Genomic DNA, 17,005 nt, shown 5'->3' with positions numbered 1-17,005 from the left:
GCTACCGCCGATCTCCCCTCCACCAACTCTGTAGCTGCGGATGACGACTCGAAACAGCCACCAGATGATATCCAACAAAACCCCCTTTTTCTCCAAGGATAAAACTAATAAAGCCGAAACGACACCATCGATACTAGCCACTACAAGTCAAAATCAATTCAGCGCTGGGACCAACAAAACTGTCTCTGCAAGCATCCCGCTCTACTAGCTTGCGTGTAAGCCGTCCAGACCACCACCAGAGGCTCCACGTGACTAGGCACGTGAGCCCGCGACTTTCCACTCTAGGCAATGCTGCATGCTTTTTGGCAGACAGAAAAACTTGAACCCCCGTGTTCCTGGAACTCGACGACCCTCGACAGAAAACCAACGGCAATCGCATCGCCAGCAACAGCAACGAACCGCGCCAGCATCCGCGACGGGCTCCGAGAGGCAGTTTCCCTCGACTCTACTGCCTTGCCATCAATTCTCCATCGAAATCCGACCTGCTGCGTGTCCAATTGACCCATTCACTTGGAGCTCTAGGACGAAAAAAAGCGAAACAGAGCTCCGGCATCACATCAGCTCACAAATCCTCAACCAAACTTTCTTCTTGCCATCCATTCACCAGAGCAAAATCTCGAGACCTTGGCCGCTCAATTACCCGAAATACACAAATACATCATGGAGTTCCGCCCCGCAAGCTCCCTCCTGGCCGCCGCCGCCGCCGCGGCGCGCCACGGTGCCGCCCAGCAGCGCCTCGCCACGACCATCACCACCTCCCTCACAGCCACCCGCGGGCACAAGACCACGGCGCGCACGAAACGCGCCCTCAAGATCGCCCCCCACGACTCCTTCCTCCCCGACCGCTCCTCGCCCTTCCCCGCGGCCGACAGCATCATCTACAACCCGCCCGCGTCCGAGTCGTCGCCCTCGCACACGCCCTTTCTCTTCCTCCCGTCCTCGGACCCGCGCGCCCGCCTGCGCAAACCCACCTCCGCCTCTTCCCCTCCTTCCACTTCGCCTCTGCCACCCGCCATGCGCTACCCGCGACGCAGCGTGGACGAGCAGCAGCAGCCCGCCCGCCAGCACCTCTCCGCCGAGCAGGTCCAGGAGATGCGCCGCCTGCGCGCCGAGGACCCCCTGACGTGGAGCGTCGGCGCGCTCGCGAGGAAGTTTGGCTGCTCGGCCGTGTTTGTCCAGATCGCGGCGCCCGCGGGACCCGCGCACAAGGCCTGGCTCGAGGAGCAGAAGCAGAAGCGCGAGGCGCGCTGGGGCAACAAGAAGACGGCAGCCAGGGAGGACCGCAAGAGGCGCGCGGAGCTCATGTACCGTGGCGAGCTATAGGCTGTCTACAGTGCCGAGCGAAAAACTGCATACACCTTGTACTATATCATGCTCTCTTGACCTCGAGGAGAAGAGGTCGGGGTGGTCAAAACCGGACAAAAAGGCTTTTTTTTCTTAACATGTATCAAGGAGAAGGAAAGAGGTTGGATGGCACATCTCCCCGTAGGGAAATGAAAGTGTACTATATATACTGTAAAGCATAGAGGGGGTCGTGGAAGAGCGTCATGGCATTGTCATATTAGAGCCGAAGGTGTGAAAAAGGGCATCGCACGATGCCACACTGAATAAAGCACATTGCATATAATTTCACACTTGATGAGAGTTCCTGAATGAGATCAAGCATAAAAAAAAGACCTTGTATCCGTGTATTGTATTAGACATGAAACTGTATATTCCAACATGACTGGCATTATTCTGCGATGAGCATGCCCAATCATGTAACCCAAACTGTAAATAGCAATGTCATGAATGCGTCGATTTGTATTGGACGCTCATTATTAACCTGTGGCAGTAATGCTCTCAAAGTTGTCTCGGTTCCGGTCCCGGTACGAGTATTGCTGGACGCTGTCAGCCGGGTTGCGTACCACGGACACCACTGGAGGACGATTTTGCGTCGACGCAGCCGGTACCGGCATCGTCGTGGGCAGCCGGTCGTCACGGCCGGGCACCACGCGCCAGCACCACCCGCACCAGCTGCGTGCCTCGCGTCTGATTTCTCTGCCTAGGACCCTGCCGGCCGACCGTTCCTCCTCCCACTCCGGTACGCACTTGCCGACACGTACCATGCGCACGAGTTTGCGCTTGACGATGCCGCCAATGCCCTCAATTTCGTGCCGCGCGTACCCGGGGCCGAGGAGCAGTGGGGACGGGGTACGCTCCCGAACGGCTTCGTCCTTGAGATGCTCAATGGGATGCGAATCGTAGGATGACGACGCAACGACGGGAAAGTAAGAGGATGCATGGTGGTGGTTGTTTCCGCTAGATGGCGTCGTCGGGTGGTCGGACGAGGACGATGAAGACGAGGATGCCCGGCTGCTGCGGGCATCTTCAGCGTCGCAGTCGATCTCCTGCTCGCGCTCGCGGGCAGCCAGACAGCGCTCCTCGCGGCCACAGATGACACCGCGATCGGCATCGCCAATGCCGGTGCCCAGACAGCCAAGGGTTTCGCCGTAGTGGGTGCGCCAGCGCCAGATGCTGTCAAGTAGATGTACAGATTAGTACTCAGTACGGTTTGCGAGGAAGTGTAGAGAATGTACCGGATATAGTCACTGTCAGCGTTGCGAATAGTGCGTCCACAGGGCTGGCACAGCCAGACACCGGCCGACTCGCAGTCGCAGAGCGAGCGCTGCATCATCTCGACGCCTCTGGGAAGAGCCAAGTCGAGGCTTGGGCATGCCACCGTTTTGAGAGGCGCTTTGGCGCAGGGCGTGCAGAGACGACGGTGGCGCTCGCGAAGTTGGTTCATGGCTGGAGGCTTGAATGCACAATTCTATTTGACACGGTTAGGGTTTGAAGAGAGCGAAAATGCAGACCCAAGAATAATGCTTGCCCTGCAGATGACGGCCGCACAGCGTCGGCATTCGCCCACCATGTCCCTTGCGCAGCGGCTCGCCTTGCTTGCGTCGGCCGGGTGCCGCGAGCCGGCGCTCGTGTGAGCATCGTTGGCGTGGTTGGCGTGGTTGGCGTGGTGCTGCAGCGTCACCTTGGTGTCAATGGAGACATTTTCGTTGGAGCAGCGCAGGGTGGTGGCGAGGATTGCGGCGCGGGATTGGATAAGGCTGCGATGGATGGCGCGACTGGTGCGGGCGAGAGAGTCCAGAGTGGTGAGGTCGAGGTGGGACACGATGCCGGCGACGATGCTTTGGGCAGATTTAGATTTAGCATTTTTTTTTTCCGAGAATAGAAGGGAGCATTTCAGTAAAAACATTGTAATACTTACGGATAGCAATGGAAAGCATCAGTCACGGCACTGCGGAGGGTCGGCGTCATGGACTCGACAGCTTCGGCTGGCGGCGGTGCAGAGCAACGACTACTGGGATTCTGCGCGTCGCCGCCGTCGTCTTCCGCTTCCAATTCAACAAAAAGTGCCATTGTATAGATATCCTGGCTTCCCCTTCTCTCGCAAATGAAAGACTCGAGCTTTTAGATGGAGAGATACAGCGAGGACGTGTGGAATGGATGATGCCCTCGTGACGTGGATCAATACCCGTATCGGGCTGGCTTATCAGGTACCGAAAAGCGATCCGTTTGATAAGGGTAGGAGAGCACGGGAGACGAAAGAAAAGGGAAAATGGTTAGACGGGGAAAAGTATTAACAATTTGAAGACATGATTGAAACGGCCATTGCAAGAATTGTGCAATGTAAAAGAAGACGGCTGCGTCGTGGCGGGTTTGCAAGAGAGAGGATGTGGAGGGTGAGAGGTGTGAAGAAGGCGCACATGAGGGACAAAAGTTACGATGCTGCTACACTGCCTGGTGGGGTATTGCGAGGGGGATGAGGACTCGGCGTGCCGCGGGTTGAGCCAGAGGCACCGTTGATGCATGAATGATACGTAAACGACCCCAATTCTCGTTGGGGTAAAAGGAATGGCGTGTGCCAGTAGTTGACCAAAGGCAATGAAGAAGTCAAAAATGTTGTGGAGAGGGATCGGTGATGGGTACATCTGGCACGTCATGCGGCTGTGGCTTGTGGACGCGCCATGGCGAATCAAGCCCAGCTCTCCATCCGTTTAAGAATCAAAACACCTGTTTTCACAACAGCAATAAACCGCCTGTTCGGGAGCACTTTCTACAGACAGCGTGCCTGCAGCCGATGGCATAGAGATCTTGTCGGCCGTCTTACACGGTACTTTTCCAAGATACGGGGAAAAGGCGCTAACGTAGTTGGCAGAATCAGAATTCCACCGGCCGCATGACCTGGTGATGCAAGCCTCTCGACCCTCTTTTTTCGTTTGGGGTAATACTGAGTAAACTAACGAGAGGTGCAAGCGTGGCCTTGATCACGATGGAACAAATGTTTTCTGGCTGTTAATACACAAACTTGGCTCGAGGTCGAGAGAAAACGAAGTCCATGTACGGAGTACTCCGTATCTTGTTGGGGATTGCAACAATCCAATTTCAGCGTAACATGGCGCAGAGCCGGGTAAAAGTGCCTCAAGTCTCCCGTTATTTGACTTTATGGTGGCAACACTTGGGCGACGAGCCACGTCTGCAGCACCCTAATAAAACCTGCGGTGAGCTCCAGCCTCTCCCACAGCAAAAGCCATCCTCCCGGTGCAACGTCGTCCATCTTCCTACCACTAGATGCTCTTGTCGCACACACCCGCCGATCCCTGTACCTGGATCAGGCCCTCGCCCAATCAATTCTACCGTTTTTCTTCTTCCCGCTCCCCTTCATCTTTCACCGTCGAGTCCAACACAGTACCACTGCGCGATATACTTGGACTGCAGGTACTGCCGCCTCGCTATCCTTGACATACGATACTCGATTTACAAGTTCAAGGACCCATCACGCCGCCGCAAAAGCGGCACTGCCCGTTGGCGCGTCGCAATTTCACGACGCACAAGCCTCCTCTCCAACAGAGCCATAAAATATTCAGGAGCAAGTTTTCAATTGGTAGGCTTACAGCACAAAAAGCCAGGTCCTCATTTCGCGATTCATCCAGGCAAAGTTCAAGCAAAGTAAAGAAGCCCCCTCTCGTTCCGTAAACACTCCTTGCGCCTATCGCCTCAACCGGTTGCTGTTATTCACTGTTCTCCCGTTGTTGAAGAAAAAAAAAATGCACACTTTCTCTTTGGCCAACTCCACACCTTTTCTCATCGCAGAGCAAGAATCGCAAACAGACCACCCACGACCGGTCGCGCCGTAAACTCAATGCCGCGCGGGTAGCCGCCGTCCTTTGTGTCGTACAGGTCCGTCAGAGCCCGCCACGTCTTCGTCTCGTTGATCCACTTGGCAATGAGCTTGACAAACTGCATCTTGGTCGACTCCTCGGCCATGGACGCCGCGAAAATCTCCCAGTCCGTCTTGGTCAGCGTCCCGCGCGTGTCCAGCACCATGCCGTACTCGTTGGCCACGTGCGGGTACCATGCGCTCTGCATCTTGTAGACCTCCTCGGGGATGAAGCCGAGCTTGAGCACCTTGTCGCCCCAGAGGTTGTACAGCAGGCCGTAGCTCTCCATGTCGTTGTAGGCGAGCGTCGAGTGCGGCGTCGTGGCGTTGTGGTTGATACCATGCTCGGACCAGAAGCCGTAGTAGTCGTGTGCAATATCGCTGTAGTGCTGCCTCTGGTCGTCGTGCCCGGCGCGTACGGAAATCTCCGACATGGCCTCCAGGGCAATGATGCCCTTGATGGCGAGGTTGGTCTGGTTGGCGAGCTGCCCGGCAAAGTCGTCGGTCGACAACTGGTGCGCAGGAATCTTGGCATCTTCGATCAGATAATTCGCCCAGCGGGTGAGCAGATCCCAGTTATCCGCCAGCCACTTGTTGTCGCCAGACCTTTGTGCATAGGCAAGCATCATGATAATCATGTTGCCGCACTCCTCCAGCGGCATCGGCTCGTCGTTGCCGGCATCGTAACCCAGGGCGCGCGGGTATCGGCCGAGATCGTGAACAGCCCACTTGTTGGGGTAGCGACCGCTCTTTTGGTACTCCAGGAGAGGCTCAAGACTCCACTTGATCAAGTCATGGTTCAGGTACACCATGGCGGGGAAGGCTGGGAAGAGGACATCCACAGTCTGGATATCGCTGTCTGAGCTAATCTCCTTCATAAATACCTTGATGTTGTCCTTGGTACCCGCGAGCTGAATGGCGCCGTAAAATTGACGGAGAGCCAGGCTGGTGATGGTAGCATAGTCCTGACCAGCAACGGCCTTGGAGTCGGATTCGATGCGGTGGTCGAGCTCCAGGCAATGCTCCAGCGAGTAGGAGTAGTCGTTGTAGAAGAAATTGACGAGATCGGCCTCACTGCTGAACTCGTCCTTCCACAAAGAGGGAAGACCCTTTTGCTCACCGTTGCCGTGAAACTGGATGGCTTCGTCTTGTGCAATGCCAATGGTGAAGAGCGTGGTGACAGATCCCTTGACCTTTCCAAGATCGCGAGACAGCGCAAAGACGGGCCTACATGGAGCGTGTTTAGTAGGAATTGCAGTTACCGGACTAATACATCGGCCGCTTACCATCGATCACTAACAGCGCGGAACTGGCTGTCGATGCTACCGTCCAGACGGCCGTTGTTCACAAACTCGCTGCGCACCGCAGTGTCCTGTCCAATCTGGTAGCTGACACCACGCTGGTCCTTTGTTGTCCAGTACCAATTGCCCCACGAAGCCTGATCGTTGGCCTCGTTGAAGACATCTTGGTTCTGCCGCCAGAAGTGATGTGAGTGGAGGCCGTTGACTTTTTGGTGCTCCCATTGAATGAGGGCGCTGTTATCACCAGACGCAAATTCTGTGTAGTTATTCGTGTTAGCCGGTCGATCAGTATTGAAACCGCCCGCCCGTGTATACTTGCCTCCAGAGACGTCGCTGTAAATCTGGACAGAGTGGGAGCGGCCGTCGATGGACTTGACCTCCACATTCATGTAGGCAAATGGAATCGACTGGCGAATATGATCATCGGGAAAGACGGGCGACAGGAAGCTGACGGTGAGCTCGACCTTGCCGCCGACATTCATGACGAACTCGGTCTTGGTCGATGTGTAGCTTTGGGCGGTTTGGTCGGCAAAGTCAGTGCTGGGGTGGTTTCCCATCCAATTGTACGTTTTGCCGTCGACCTTGATGAAGCCTTGCCAGCCCTGGACACCTTCACTGTGTCACATGTTAGTGTTTTTCTGACTCCTTGTACTGTAATGGTTGGTGTTGACCATCACTTACGTCCAGAAGCGAGGCCATTGATTCGGGAGAATACCACTCTCACCACCGTCAGTCCGTCCATTGAGCCAGACATTGAGGTACGGCGAGCGGACGGCGAGGGGGGCAGCAGGGGGGCGAGCCGGCGCAAACGTCGACTTGGCGTCGGTGTGGCCAACAATGGCCAGCAAGGCCGCTGCAGCGACTTGTAGAAACTTCATGTTGCAGTCGGCTTCTTGAGAGAGACGGGGGCTCCACCAGATCACAATGAAAAATTACGGCGGCCGTAGCACCAATTTATATCAGAAAAGAATCCGTGGGGTAGGGGGATCTGTGAATCAGAGACCCCTCGTCTTACACCGTCCCTGGCACGGGATTGGCGCGCCTCTCACGAACCCCATGCCCATGACATATTTTTCTTCGGAGCTCATGATCACGAAAGCGGGGGGCAAAGATGTCCAAGGAGCACAATAAATGAGCGAATGCGAGGTTGGCGCACAGTCGGGCCTATGCACACCGTCCAGCGTCGGTTTCCTGACGGGGGTCGGTCCATGTGCGGAGTCGTGGAGTCGTGCCCGATATTGGAACCTTGACCACAATGCAACACGGCGGGTTCACATCGCTCGGCCTGCAGGCAATATGTAGTAAATTCGATGCTAGTCGGTGTATGGCTAAGCCGAAGCCAGAGAGAAAAAGCCATGCTGCATGTGGTGTAAGTGAACCCCCCCTCAAGCTGGGGCAGGGCACCAACAGGGGCACAGACAGCCTGGCGGGGTTACAGTGGCTGCGGAGATCGCATCCTACATTTTTCCCCCAACATCCTATTTCGGAAAGGTAGACAAAAGTGGCTTTTCCCATCGTCTTGTAGTAGCACCGCGTGATGTCCGAGAGCTGCATTGTTAGACAAGAGACTTCATGCGGTGTGGCAGCTTGTCACAGGCAGATAGAAGGTGTCGCAGTCCTTTTTTCCGGTCATCGCGGATGTCGTGACACTGAGCACAAATGCACATTTGACTGGGGTCTGCTCATGTTTGTGTCTCTTGCGGGATTGTGGCACCATTTCGGCCGCCAGTGCGCGCCGTCAGGAGCTTCGACGCAATTTCGAAAGGGTTGAGGAGAAAGCAGATCGGCGCCGATCCGGGGTAGAGGGCCGACCGCGACCTTGAACGTCTGAGCACAGAACTAACGAGTAATTGCGTCAAGATTTCTGGGCTGGCGACCGCTTGAAGGAATTCCAGATGGTGCCGCGTAGGGCATAGGGGCGTTTAGCTGGCACATCATCGCCAAGAGCCCGCTACAGCACCGCATCGGATCGCATGCAGAGGAAGCCATCAACAGCCGCGCCCGTAACACGGGAGGCGAACACAGTGAGGTGGTTGAATTCGGGCGAGAGGACAGTGGCGGTCTGTCTAATGAAAGTATTTAGGTAGTGTTAGCAAGCTGTTGCAAGGGTACCTAGGCTGGACGGCCCTGGAGAACTACCGGGCTGCGTTTGGTTGCACCCCGGGCTACCCCACGATCCTTCGATCCTTCTGGGTCCGTATCATTGCGACCGGGGACGGCGGCACACAGACCTGTATGCATGTCCGTGACTAGTTTTGTCCTGCATCCAGATTCTTGTGAGTATTGGACTTGACAACGCACATGACTGTGGAGGATGCAAAGGGGGCGTTTGTTTCGTGGTCGAGGTGTCCCGAGTATGTCTCCAAACAGGCTCAACGCCTGCCAGCTGCCAGCTGCCCGTCCGCTGGGTTCCGTCAACTGCCGAGTCAAGACCACAAACAGTCTCGCAAACATATTCCTTGTGGGCATAAAGCCCAAGTTTTTGAATAGGCTGATTTTCGGCGCGTGCATTTTAGCTGTCATTGTCTCGTTCTTTACTCCTTGCCTTTTCCGCAAATACACACACTTCCAAGGAGCGATCAGACTAGCTAAGACGCCCAGTCCCAGGTACCCCTCGTTGGCGCACATAAGCACCATTGAAAGACTACCTAGGTAGTTACCCAATTCATGACCTGCAATGTAACCCACCATAAAAAAACTCTGGAAGATTTGAGGAGTAATGGAGCGTTGCAAGGCAAAGGCTGTCTAGCTCCCTGGTCCCTTGCAAAACAACCCTGCTGTTTGCTGGATCGTCGGTCTCGGACGCGGAGAGCCGCTCGGAGCCCATGATGTGAGCGTAGTCAGGCCACAGCTTAGAGGCAGAACCAGGCGCTGTTTGATTGTATCCCATCTTGTCTCAAACCTTCACAGGATTTTCGCCGTCGAACATGGCAGTTTCTAAACGCCGGGCGCCCTACCAAATGGCAGGTCGCCTGTCTCCATAGCCCAACATTTGCGCCCAAATGATCCGCAGTATTATTCGCGTCCTCCATCTACTAGACGGACTCTACATAGTATAATGCCAAGGATGCTGCCGAACACGCGCAGGTAGGACGAGCCGAATTTTAGACTTGTACCACTTTCCACCGCAGAGTCATACCGTGGCACCTCCAGGCCATGCAGACCAGATCAGCAGGTTGCATGTCGGTTGACGTCGTAAAAGCTTGTTCTGCAAGTCAAATGGCAGGGTATGCTGCACGACATCCAAATTTCCATCCACAAAGCACGGCGTGTGTCCATAAGCATGGCGTGTGATTTGGTGTAGTGTGGTGCGAGTCGGACTGCATTTAAATGCGTGCGGGCACTAAGTTACCTCGAACGTACACACCATTTTTCTTTATTCAAACTCATGCCTCCGCTGACTGATGTTTGCTTAATGCCTCCGCAATGAGCTTTACCTTGTCCACAATCAGAATATCAATGCCAGCATCCGCTTGTATCTACAATGCCGCCACGTTAGCAAAATACACTCTCACACACCACCAATACTCGCAAAAGATTGATTCTGGTACTAACCTTTGCATTCTCTGGATCGTTATTGCCTAGCCCATACGAGGCGCACACCAGGCCCGCATTCCTCACAAATGAAATCAGCCGCGGGCACAGCAGAAACGTGTCGCACGCAAGCACCAAGCCTGACAGCTGCCAGCGCTTTGCGAACTGTATTCCCATCTGCAGACTGGCGGCCCGCAGCTCCTTGTCAAACATGGGAAGCTTGCCGGCATTCGTGATGAGCAGGACAGGATAGGCGCTCTGCTTGAGCTTGAGAAGGATGCAGACCTCGGGCGTAAACGACGAGAGAATGATTGGTCGACGACCGGCAAGCTTTTTAATCTTTTCGAGGGCTACGTCGACAAAGGTGTTGATGTCGATGGTGACGGAAGCCACGCCCGCTTCAACGGCCTCATGAAGTCGCTGATATTCTACTCTTTGTATTAGCCAGCCTGCTTACCTGTCAAAAGACTTAGCAGAGTAATGTGCGGGGCGTACTCATTTCAATGTTGAAACCGATCTCTTCCGGAAGAGTTGCGAGAAGCTCTTCCAGAGTAGCATGCTCATCCTGGATGGAGTGGCCCCGGATATTGGCCTTGAATCCCTTGCCGTCGTAGTCGACCGTGTATCGCATCCGTTCCTGCGCCTGCCTCGCTTTCAAAACAGAGTGCTCGCCGCTCGACGAGGCGCGCGGCCGTCTCTGGGCGTTACCTGTTGTTTCATCAAGCAGCAAGGCGCCGATGGGGTTTTGGATGTCGCCCGCGTACTTGTACTGGGCGAGCGAAATGTCGTGAATCGGCACGTCAGATCCTGTCCCGCTAAAGGAAAAGTCGTGATAAATGACTGCTTCATGGTCGCGTGTTAACTGCACATCTGCATAGAAATTAGTATCCGCCCGTCACCTAAAACGGAGATTTCCCTCGTACCAAACTAAATAATTGTCAGCGCCATGCCATGAAGTTGTTGATGGTGCTCTTACCTCTACAAATGGGGCACCAAGTCGATAAGCGGAGAGAAAAGACTCCTCAATATCAGCAATTGGGCGGTCTCAAAGACGAAGGGTACAAACCGTGACTGTGTTTTCTCCGATTTGTAGATTAGACTTGTCAGTCGTATTTTGGCCGAGACCTAGTAAGCTAGTCAGTCTTAAAGGTTAACGCAAGCTGCGCATTTACGAACCTCTGTGTCCGACCAATCGCACTGGATCGCCAGACTGCCGCTTATAGCTGGCCGCCTTGCTATCCTTAAGGCCATCGAAGGGGTTTGCAATGACGTAGCTAAGCAGCACAGTCCCAGAAAACTCCATGGTCTCCTTGTTGAGCATGACAACGCTCGTCTCTCGAAGCATGCTCTCTCGTGATTTGCCAAATTTGGCAGAGTCTTCGCCCAGTACAACGGTGCCACTGCTTTCAAGTCTCCCAAGAGTAGCTTTGTCGCCCAGGGCTGGGATAGTGTCTTTGTCCCAGAGCCGTACCGTAACTCGCGCCGGCATATTCAAGCCAAGTCTGCCCACCAGAGGCTCTATACTTGTATCTTGCCACAGTGGCAGCTGCACGATTTTTGAGCTGCAATCAGCACCATCAATGATGATTTCCAGGCATCTGGAATCTAGATCCCTGTCTTCATCTTCCGTGAGGTATCGCTTCAGCTTCAGCGTCGCTCGGTTGTGACCGCCCTGAACGCTACCCAGTGTGACAACGACGGCCTGTTCCCGGCTATTGAGGGTATTGTGCATAATCTGTACGGGGGCATTGACTCTCTGCACCATCTCGCCGGTAGGCTTACCAGCCATTACGAAGCCCTCCAGAGCCGCAGTGGTGAGATGACCTCGGTAGGCCGCATGCTCTCTAGCAGTCCAACCCAAAATGTCGACTTTCTGTGCATCAGCTCCAGCAGATAGCAGAAATTCCGTTATATCTGTGTATCCCTTGATACATGCCACCATCAGCGGTGTCCACCCTGTTCTTGGCACGGCTGTGTCTAGGCTCTCGCCGGATTGCAGATAATATCGAGCGACGGCATGCACGTTCGGTAATGACCCGGCTTGTGCAGCACAAAACAGGGCCGTCTCACCACGAACAGAGCAAACGCTTAGATCGGGGCCCTTCTCCAGTACAAGATTGAGACGGTCGCCTGAGTCGCACGGCTCATCGTCCAGGCGAGGCCAGTTGTGACTTGCCGTCAAGTGAAGAAGCCTGCCAAGAAATTGGGCTTGGTCCGGGTTGCCGGTACTATCAGGGTGTTTATTGAGAGCATCCGCCAAGCAACTCTGAAATACGTGGAAACTCGGATGCACAAAAAACCGCGCGACTTCGTTTCTGGGCGGATGGAACTCTTCCTCCCTGTCAGAAAATGTCTCTAACATGGATCCTTCATATGAGGGTACTTCTGGCTCAGATCCCCGAGCCCTAACTTTCTTCAATTGGTGACGGTTGTAGGCCAAGCGTTCGCTGATCTTCCGCCTGGCCTCGGCGCAAGCTTCCAGTTCAGACTCTAGTTGGTAAAGGGTGTCGGCCGCTGCTTGGCCGCTCGCCGCAAACTTGTCAAGGAGTCGCCGTATGGCAGTCATGTTGAGGTTGCTAAACCTCTTGATAGCGAGAAAGCCGTCTGTCAGCGCCACTATTGCCCTGGCCTGAGAAAATGGAATGGGCGATGTCGGCGCCGTGCCGCCCGGCACTGCACCAGAGGGCGATTCCTCGCTCTGCAGCTTGACTAGTGCATCGCTTTTCACGTCAAGTGTGTCGAAAAATTTGAGAAGAAACTGCCTAAACCGAACGGCCTCGACCTCAAGTTCCCTGGTCAAGCCTACCCTCGCATTAGAGAAAGGGCCACGGTTGTGGGACGGTTGGCAGCGTACCGTCAATGCTTTCCCGACGCTGGACCTTCGCCCTGAGCTGCATTCTCAGCCCATTGTAGTCAATGTAATGCTCAGACCACTGGGGAAGTATGTGTCTATCATACTCCAGCCCGAACTTCATTGCGACGTCTGTAGCGACAGAAACTAATACCTGTGTCAAGCAAGGATGAATTTGCCGCTTGGGTGGCTTGCTTGTGTGAGGCTGGTCACTGGCCGACCCCTCAAATACTCACCACGTTGTGTAACCCCACGTGAGTTATTTATGATGTCGCCTATATTGAAAATAAATGGGAAAGGATCGGCAGACGACATTATTGACATTAAAAAGTTTTTTTTTTAATGAATCTTCCTACTTTATGGCAAATCTGCGGCGGTAGTATACGTGCCCATTAACTACTCATCCGCTGGGAACTCATGGTGACTCGGCTAACTTCGAGAATGCTCAGCAGAATGCCAGAAGCCCGACTCAGCATAACAAAGTGATTTCAGCAAAATACCGTCATAAAATACGTGGGGTAAGAATATATTTTCTAGCAGTACACAAAATAAATAAAAACAGGGAGGGAAATCACAAAACGCCCACGAAGCCACCCGAACGATAGCGCACCGGCATTGTCGTCGGCCCTTGGCTTCGGTCCAAACACGCCGTCCCAGCGATGGCGTAACAGCACTGTCGCTAGCGAGGAAGATATCAAGAGTCAGAAGCACTCGTAAGACAGCGGGTATAAACGCGAATGGGTATCAAAGAGAATCAATGCAGGATAAAACACAAATTGCTGCCCCTGCAGAACAATGCGCCGAGTTGATCGTTGTCGATAGCGTAGAAGCATTGTCGCCCCAATCAACTTTGTAACACTATCCTGCTGGTTCACAATGGAAAGATTGTGTGCGAATGATAGGTTGGACTACCCATGAGAGAAGGGAAATAGTGCCCGGCGGCCTGTCGATGCGATTTGTTGAAGACCGGATAGTCAAGGCGAGAGTACCGGTTGTCAGCCCTATGCCTGCGACATGGAGTTGCGACCAAAGCGGCCAAATCCGCGTTGCTGCTGCTCGCGCCGGGCGGCACCGTCCTCGAAATCGCTGGCAGAATCGCCCTCGTAAAGTTTCTTGCTAGGCGGGTTTCCTAGAAGTTTGAGCAGAAACACCATGACGAGAGCGCTGAGGATGCTCATGCACAGAATCCCAATCATAGTGAGATTGCTGTTGCGAAACCGGTGAGGTCCAGCCTTGGCATCTTCAGGCCAGCCCGTGTACAACGCATAAGTTGTAGTGACGCTGCCAAGATTGCCCAGACCAGAGACTAAGGCGGTGGCAGCAGCGACACCGACCTCACCATGGCGACGCTGAAAGATTTCGGAGCTCCAGGCCATGCAAATAGGCACGGTCGGGCCGAGACCGAATCCAACCATCAAGAGACCGCCGTAGCGAGCCCAGCCATGAGCAAATGTGGTCGTAAGAAGGCCAGCGATCTGAATACAAACAGCAGCAGAAAAGAAGAAGGCGCGATACTCGTTGAATCGATCAGAGACTGGAGTCACAAGGAGAATAGCAATGAGATCCATCTAAGAATAGGTCAGTCTCGTGTAGTCAGAAGGAACGAAGTCTCGCTTACGATCCAGATCGGGGCAAAAAGCAAACTAATTTCAATGCCACCAGCACCAGGGCGAATGGCTTGAATGATGACTGAGCCGTAGAGCTGTGTGCCGATACCAACACCAACTACGCCAAAGTACATGAGTGTCAAAGGCCAGAGCCGCCAGTCCAAAAGAACAAGTCCGAGGTCTTTCAGCCCCCAAGATCGAGCGTGGTAGACGCGTCTGAGATCGTGGTAGTGAATAATTGCATCCTCTCCGGTGAGAGCTTCCGGGGTCGTCGGGAGCCACTTGAAAATGCCGCTCTTCTCCCTGGTTTGGCCTGGCGCAAGTGGTCGGTCAGGCAGCCACCAAATGAGAATCACACTAAGAACCACGCCGACTAAGCCGTAGATCAAAAACATCCAGCGAAAGCCTTCGAGTCCGGCAGTGCCGTCCATAAGCTGAAAACCAGCAGAGACAAGACCTACGACGGCAGCAGAGACTTGTGAAGCAGTGAAGTACATGCCGATGCGCTTGCCTGTGCGGGATGGCGGGTAGAATAGCGTCAAGTAAAATGCCATTCCAGGCCACATGCCGGCAATAACAAGACCGAGGAGAAATCGAAGCAGCTTGAGGCTCCACGCATCATGCACGGCAGCAAAGCATGCGCCGACAGCACTAGTGGCAAAGACGATGCGGGCCATCCAAACGCGAGGGCCGAGCTTGCTCATGATCAGGTTGGACGGGAAGTCAAAGATGACGTAGGACACGTAAAAGAGCGCCAATGCGGTGGAAATGTCTCGAGGACTCAGTCCGAGGACTGTGATAAGATCGTGGTGCTTGTCAAGGTTCATGGTTTGAGCAATACCGATGTTGGAGCGAATGGCGGAGCAGAGAAAGTACAGGATCCAGAAGGCTGCAAACGTTAGTTGACTGATGAACTATCCAACTATGCGGTGCGGACACGTACGAGGAATGATTCGCATGTCTATCTTTCTATGTCATCGTGTCAGTTCAAGCCAGCTCCATCCGATGATGGGATATTGACGCTTACCGATAAACTCGCTCAACAGTCTCGACATCATAGTCCATGGGCTCGTCAGCAGCTGCATCTCTAGTGACAAGCTGCTTGCGAGTAGACCCTGGCCCGGACGTGCTGGTGCCATCGTAGCCAAGCTCCGGCGTCAAAGCCTGCGACGGGTGCTGCATCGCAAACGAAACTGGCGGCGTGGGAATCCGACCCTGCCTGCAGGACTGCTGCGACAGGACTGCTGCGAAGGGCTCTGCTGCACGCTGATGGGGTTCGGGCTTCAGATCCAGATGCAGCTTTGATGAGCAGATGCAGCAGTACAGCAGGGCGGGCTGAGATTGGCCGTCGCGTATCTGAAAAGGTTTTTCTTGCCTTGGGAGGGAACGATGTCCGAGGTCGGATTTCATGGTTCGGGGCAGGAGCTAGTCAAGCCCCATCGCTAGGTTCCACTAGACCTTGAGCCGCTGCTGGCCTGGAGAAGGCTAAGGTGGCTAAAGTGCAACCTTTTTTTTTTGGAGAGACTTTCGGCTCTCGATATCTTGATTCGAAGATGATATTTTATGAGTTTGCGTTTTCGATCGCCGTCGTGTCATTCGTTACGCGTTACCTTTCAGCCTTGCTCCATGCACCCGGCGTGCGTTGGCCATCCTGTAGCTAACTACCGCCATCACACAAGCAAATTGATTGACCCACCCCGCTGCCCTCAGCAGTCTGCAACTGACCAACATCAACTCTCTGTAACCCAGCCAGTCACTCGAACCATCCAAATTAAGCAGGTTCATCATGGCAAAGAAATCCCTCGGCGATATAGTCATATTTGGCTCAGATGCCGAGATGGGGGCGCTCATCTCTCAGAGCCCAAGGCTGCCAAGGCATAATAGAACCGTGTTGTTGCCAATCCGATTTCTTGCCAAGGACTACAGAACGAGCTGACTTGCTGACACGATTAAACGGTAAATATGTGCTTCTCCCTCTTGCAGCAGCCGAATGGCCTATAATAAGTTGAACTGTAACTCCAGTATCCAGTAGCGGCGCCAAACAGCACAGCACGTGTATAGCGCATAGTGAGCAGGCACCGTTTGAAAGCCACTTGGATCTTACCGTCCATGCCTCAAAAGCCATAACTGACCAAAGGCCATGTTGATAAGTCGCACCGAGCGCTGAGCTAAAGCCTCCGGTGGGTTCCGTCAGGGTACAGGCCGGCGCTGGGCGCTGGCCGGTACAGGGCTGATTTTGCAGATAAAAGAGGAATAATACATATGACTTTTTTTTTTTCGAAAACCCTGACTGGAATACCAGACACTTCGCATTGCCTGTGACGAAAAGAAAAATTGAAAATAAGACTCGCATAATAAAATCTTGTTTAACTAGCGCTGAGGAGTGGAGGATGGTGGCTGCAGGGTAAGCAAGAATATATCGCCAGAGAACAACAGACAATCTTCTAATCCCCTTGGGAATGAGTGGCTTGGACATAGGCCATGGGAAATCTTGATT

General features: G+C 54.0%; 5 protein-coding genes across 5 annotated transcripts; 1 reads left to right on the top strand and 4 right to left on the bottom strand.

Annotated features, from left to right (window-relative positions):
• Positions 1 to 660: 660 nt before the first annotated feature.
• On the top strand, positions 661 to 1,323 carry LMH87_000204 (uncharacterized protein; the record flags this gene model as incomplete). Its single annotated transcript, XM_056198072.1, has 1 exon — positions 661 to 1,323. One exon carries the CDS (start codon positions 661 to 663, stop codon positions 1,321 to 1,323), a length of 663 nt encoding a protein of 220 aa, XP_056055057.1.
• A 497-nt stretch (positions 1,324 to 1,820) lies between these two features.
• LMH87_000203 (uncharacterized protein) lies at positions 1,821 to 3,414 on the bottom strand (the record flags this gene model as incomplete). The annotated part of the gene is made up of 4 exons (XM_056198071.1): positions 1,821 to 2,517; positions 2,580 to 2,812; positions 2,873 to 3,182; positions 3,263 to 3,414. 4 exons carry the CDS (start codon positions 3,412 to 3,414, stop codon positions 1,821 to 1,823), a joined length of 1,392 nt encoding a protein of 463 aa, XP_056055056.1.
• A 1,725-nt stretch (positions 3,415 to 5,139) lies between these two features.
• On the bottom strand, positions 5,140 to 7,394 carry LMH87_000202 (uncharacterized protein; the record flags this gene model as incomplete). Its single annotated transcript, XM_056198070.1, has 4 exons — positions 5,140 to 6,442; positions 6,502 to 6,772; positions 6,836 to 7,131; positions 7,198 to 7,394. The coding sequence occupies 4 exons, from the start codon at positions 7,392 to 7,394 to the stop codon at positions 5,140 to 5,142; spliced, it is 2,067 nt and encodes a 688-aa protein (XP_056055055.1).
• A 2,508-nt stretch (positions 7,395 to 9,902) lies between these two features.
• Positions 9,903 to 13,025, bottom strand: LMH87_000201 (uncharacterized protein; the record flags this gene model as incomplete). The annotated part of the gene is made up of 8 exons (XM_056198069.1): positions 9,903 to 9,995; positions 10,072 to 10,478; positions 10,546 to 10,920; positions 10,974 to 10,977; positions 11,027 to 11,068; positions 11,117 to 11,175; positions 11,227 to 12,852; positions 12,905 to 13,025. The coding sequence occupies 8 exons, from the start codon at positions 13,023 to 13,025 to the stop codon at positions 9,903 to 9,905; spliced, it is 2,727 nt and encodes a 908-aa protein (XP_056055054.1).
• An 877-nt stretch (positions 13,026 to 13,902) lies between these two features.
• LMH87_000200 (uncharacterized protein) lies at positions 13,903 to 15,690 on the bottom strand (the record flags this gene model as incomplete). The annotated part of the gene is made up of 4 exons (XM_056198068.1): positions 13,903 to 14,469; positions 14,520 to 15,397; positions 15,452 to 15,477; positions 15,536 to 15,690. 4 exons carry the CDS (start codon positions 15,688 to 15,690, stop codon positions 13,903 to 13,905), a joined length of 1,626 nt encoding a protein of 541 aa, XP_056055053.1.
• Positions 15,691 to 17,005: the final 1,315 nt, after the last annotated feature.

Source organism: Akanthomyces muscarius, chromosome 6 (assembly GCF_028009165.1).
Source record: "Akanthomyces muscarius strain Ve6 chromosome 6, whole genome shotgun sequence".
Lineage (NCBI taxonomy): Eukaryota > Fungi > Ascomycota > Sordariomycetes > Hypocreales > Cordycipitaceae > Akanthomyces > Akanthomyces muscarius.
The sequence above is the reverse complement of the archived record's forward strand: the minus strand, read 5'-3'. Positions and strand labels throughout refer to the sequence as shown.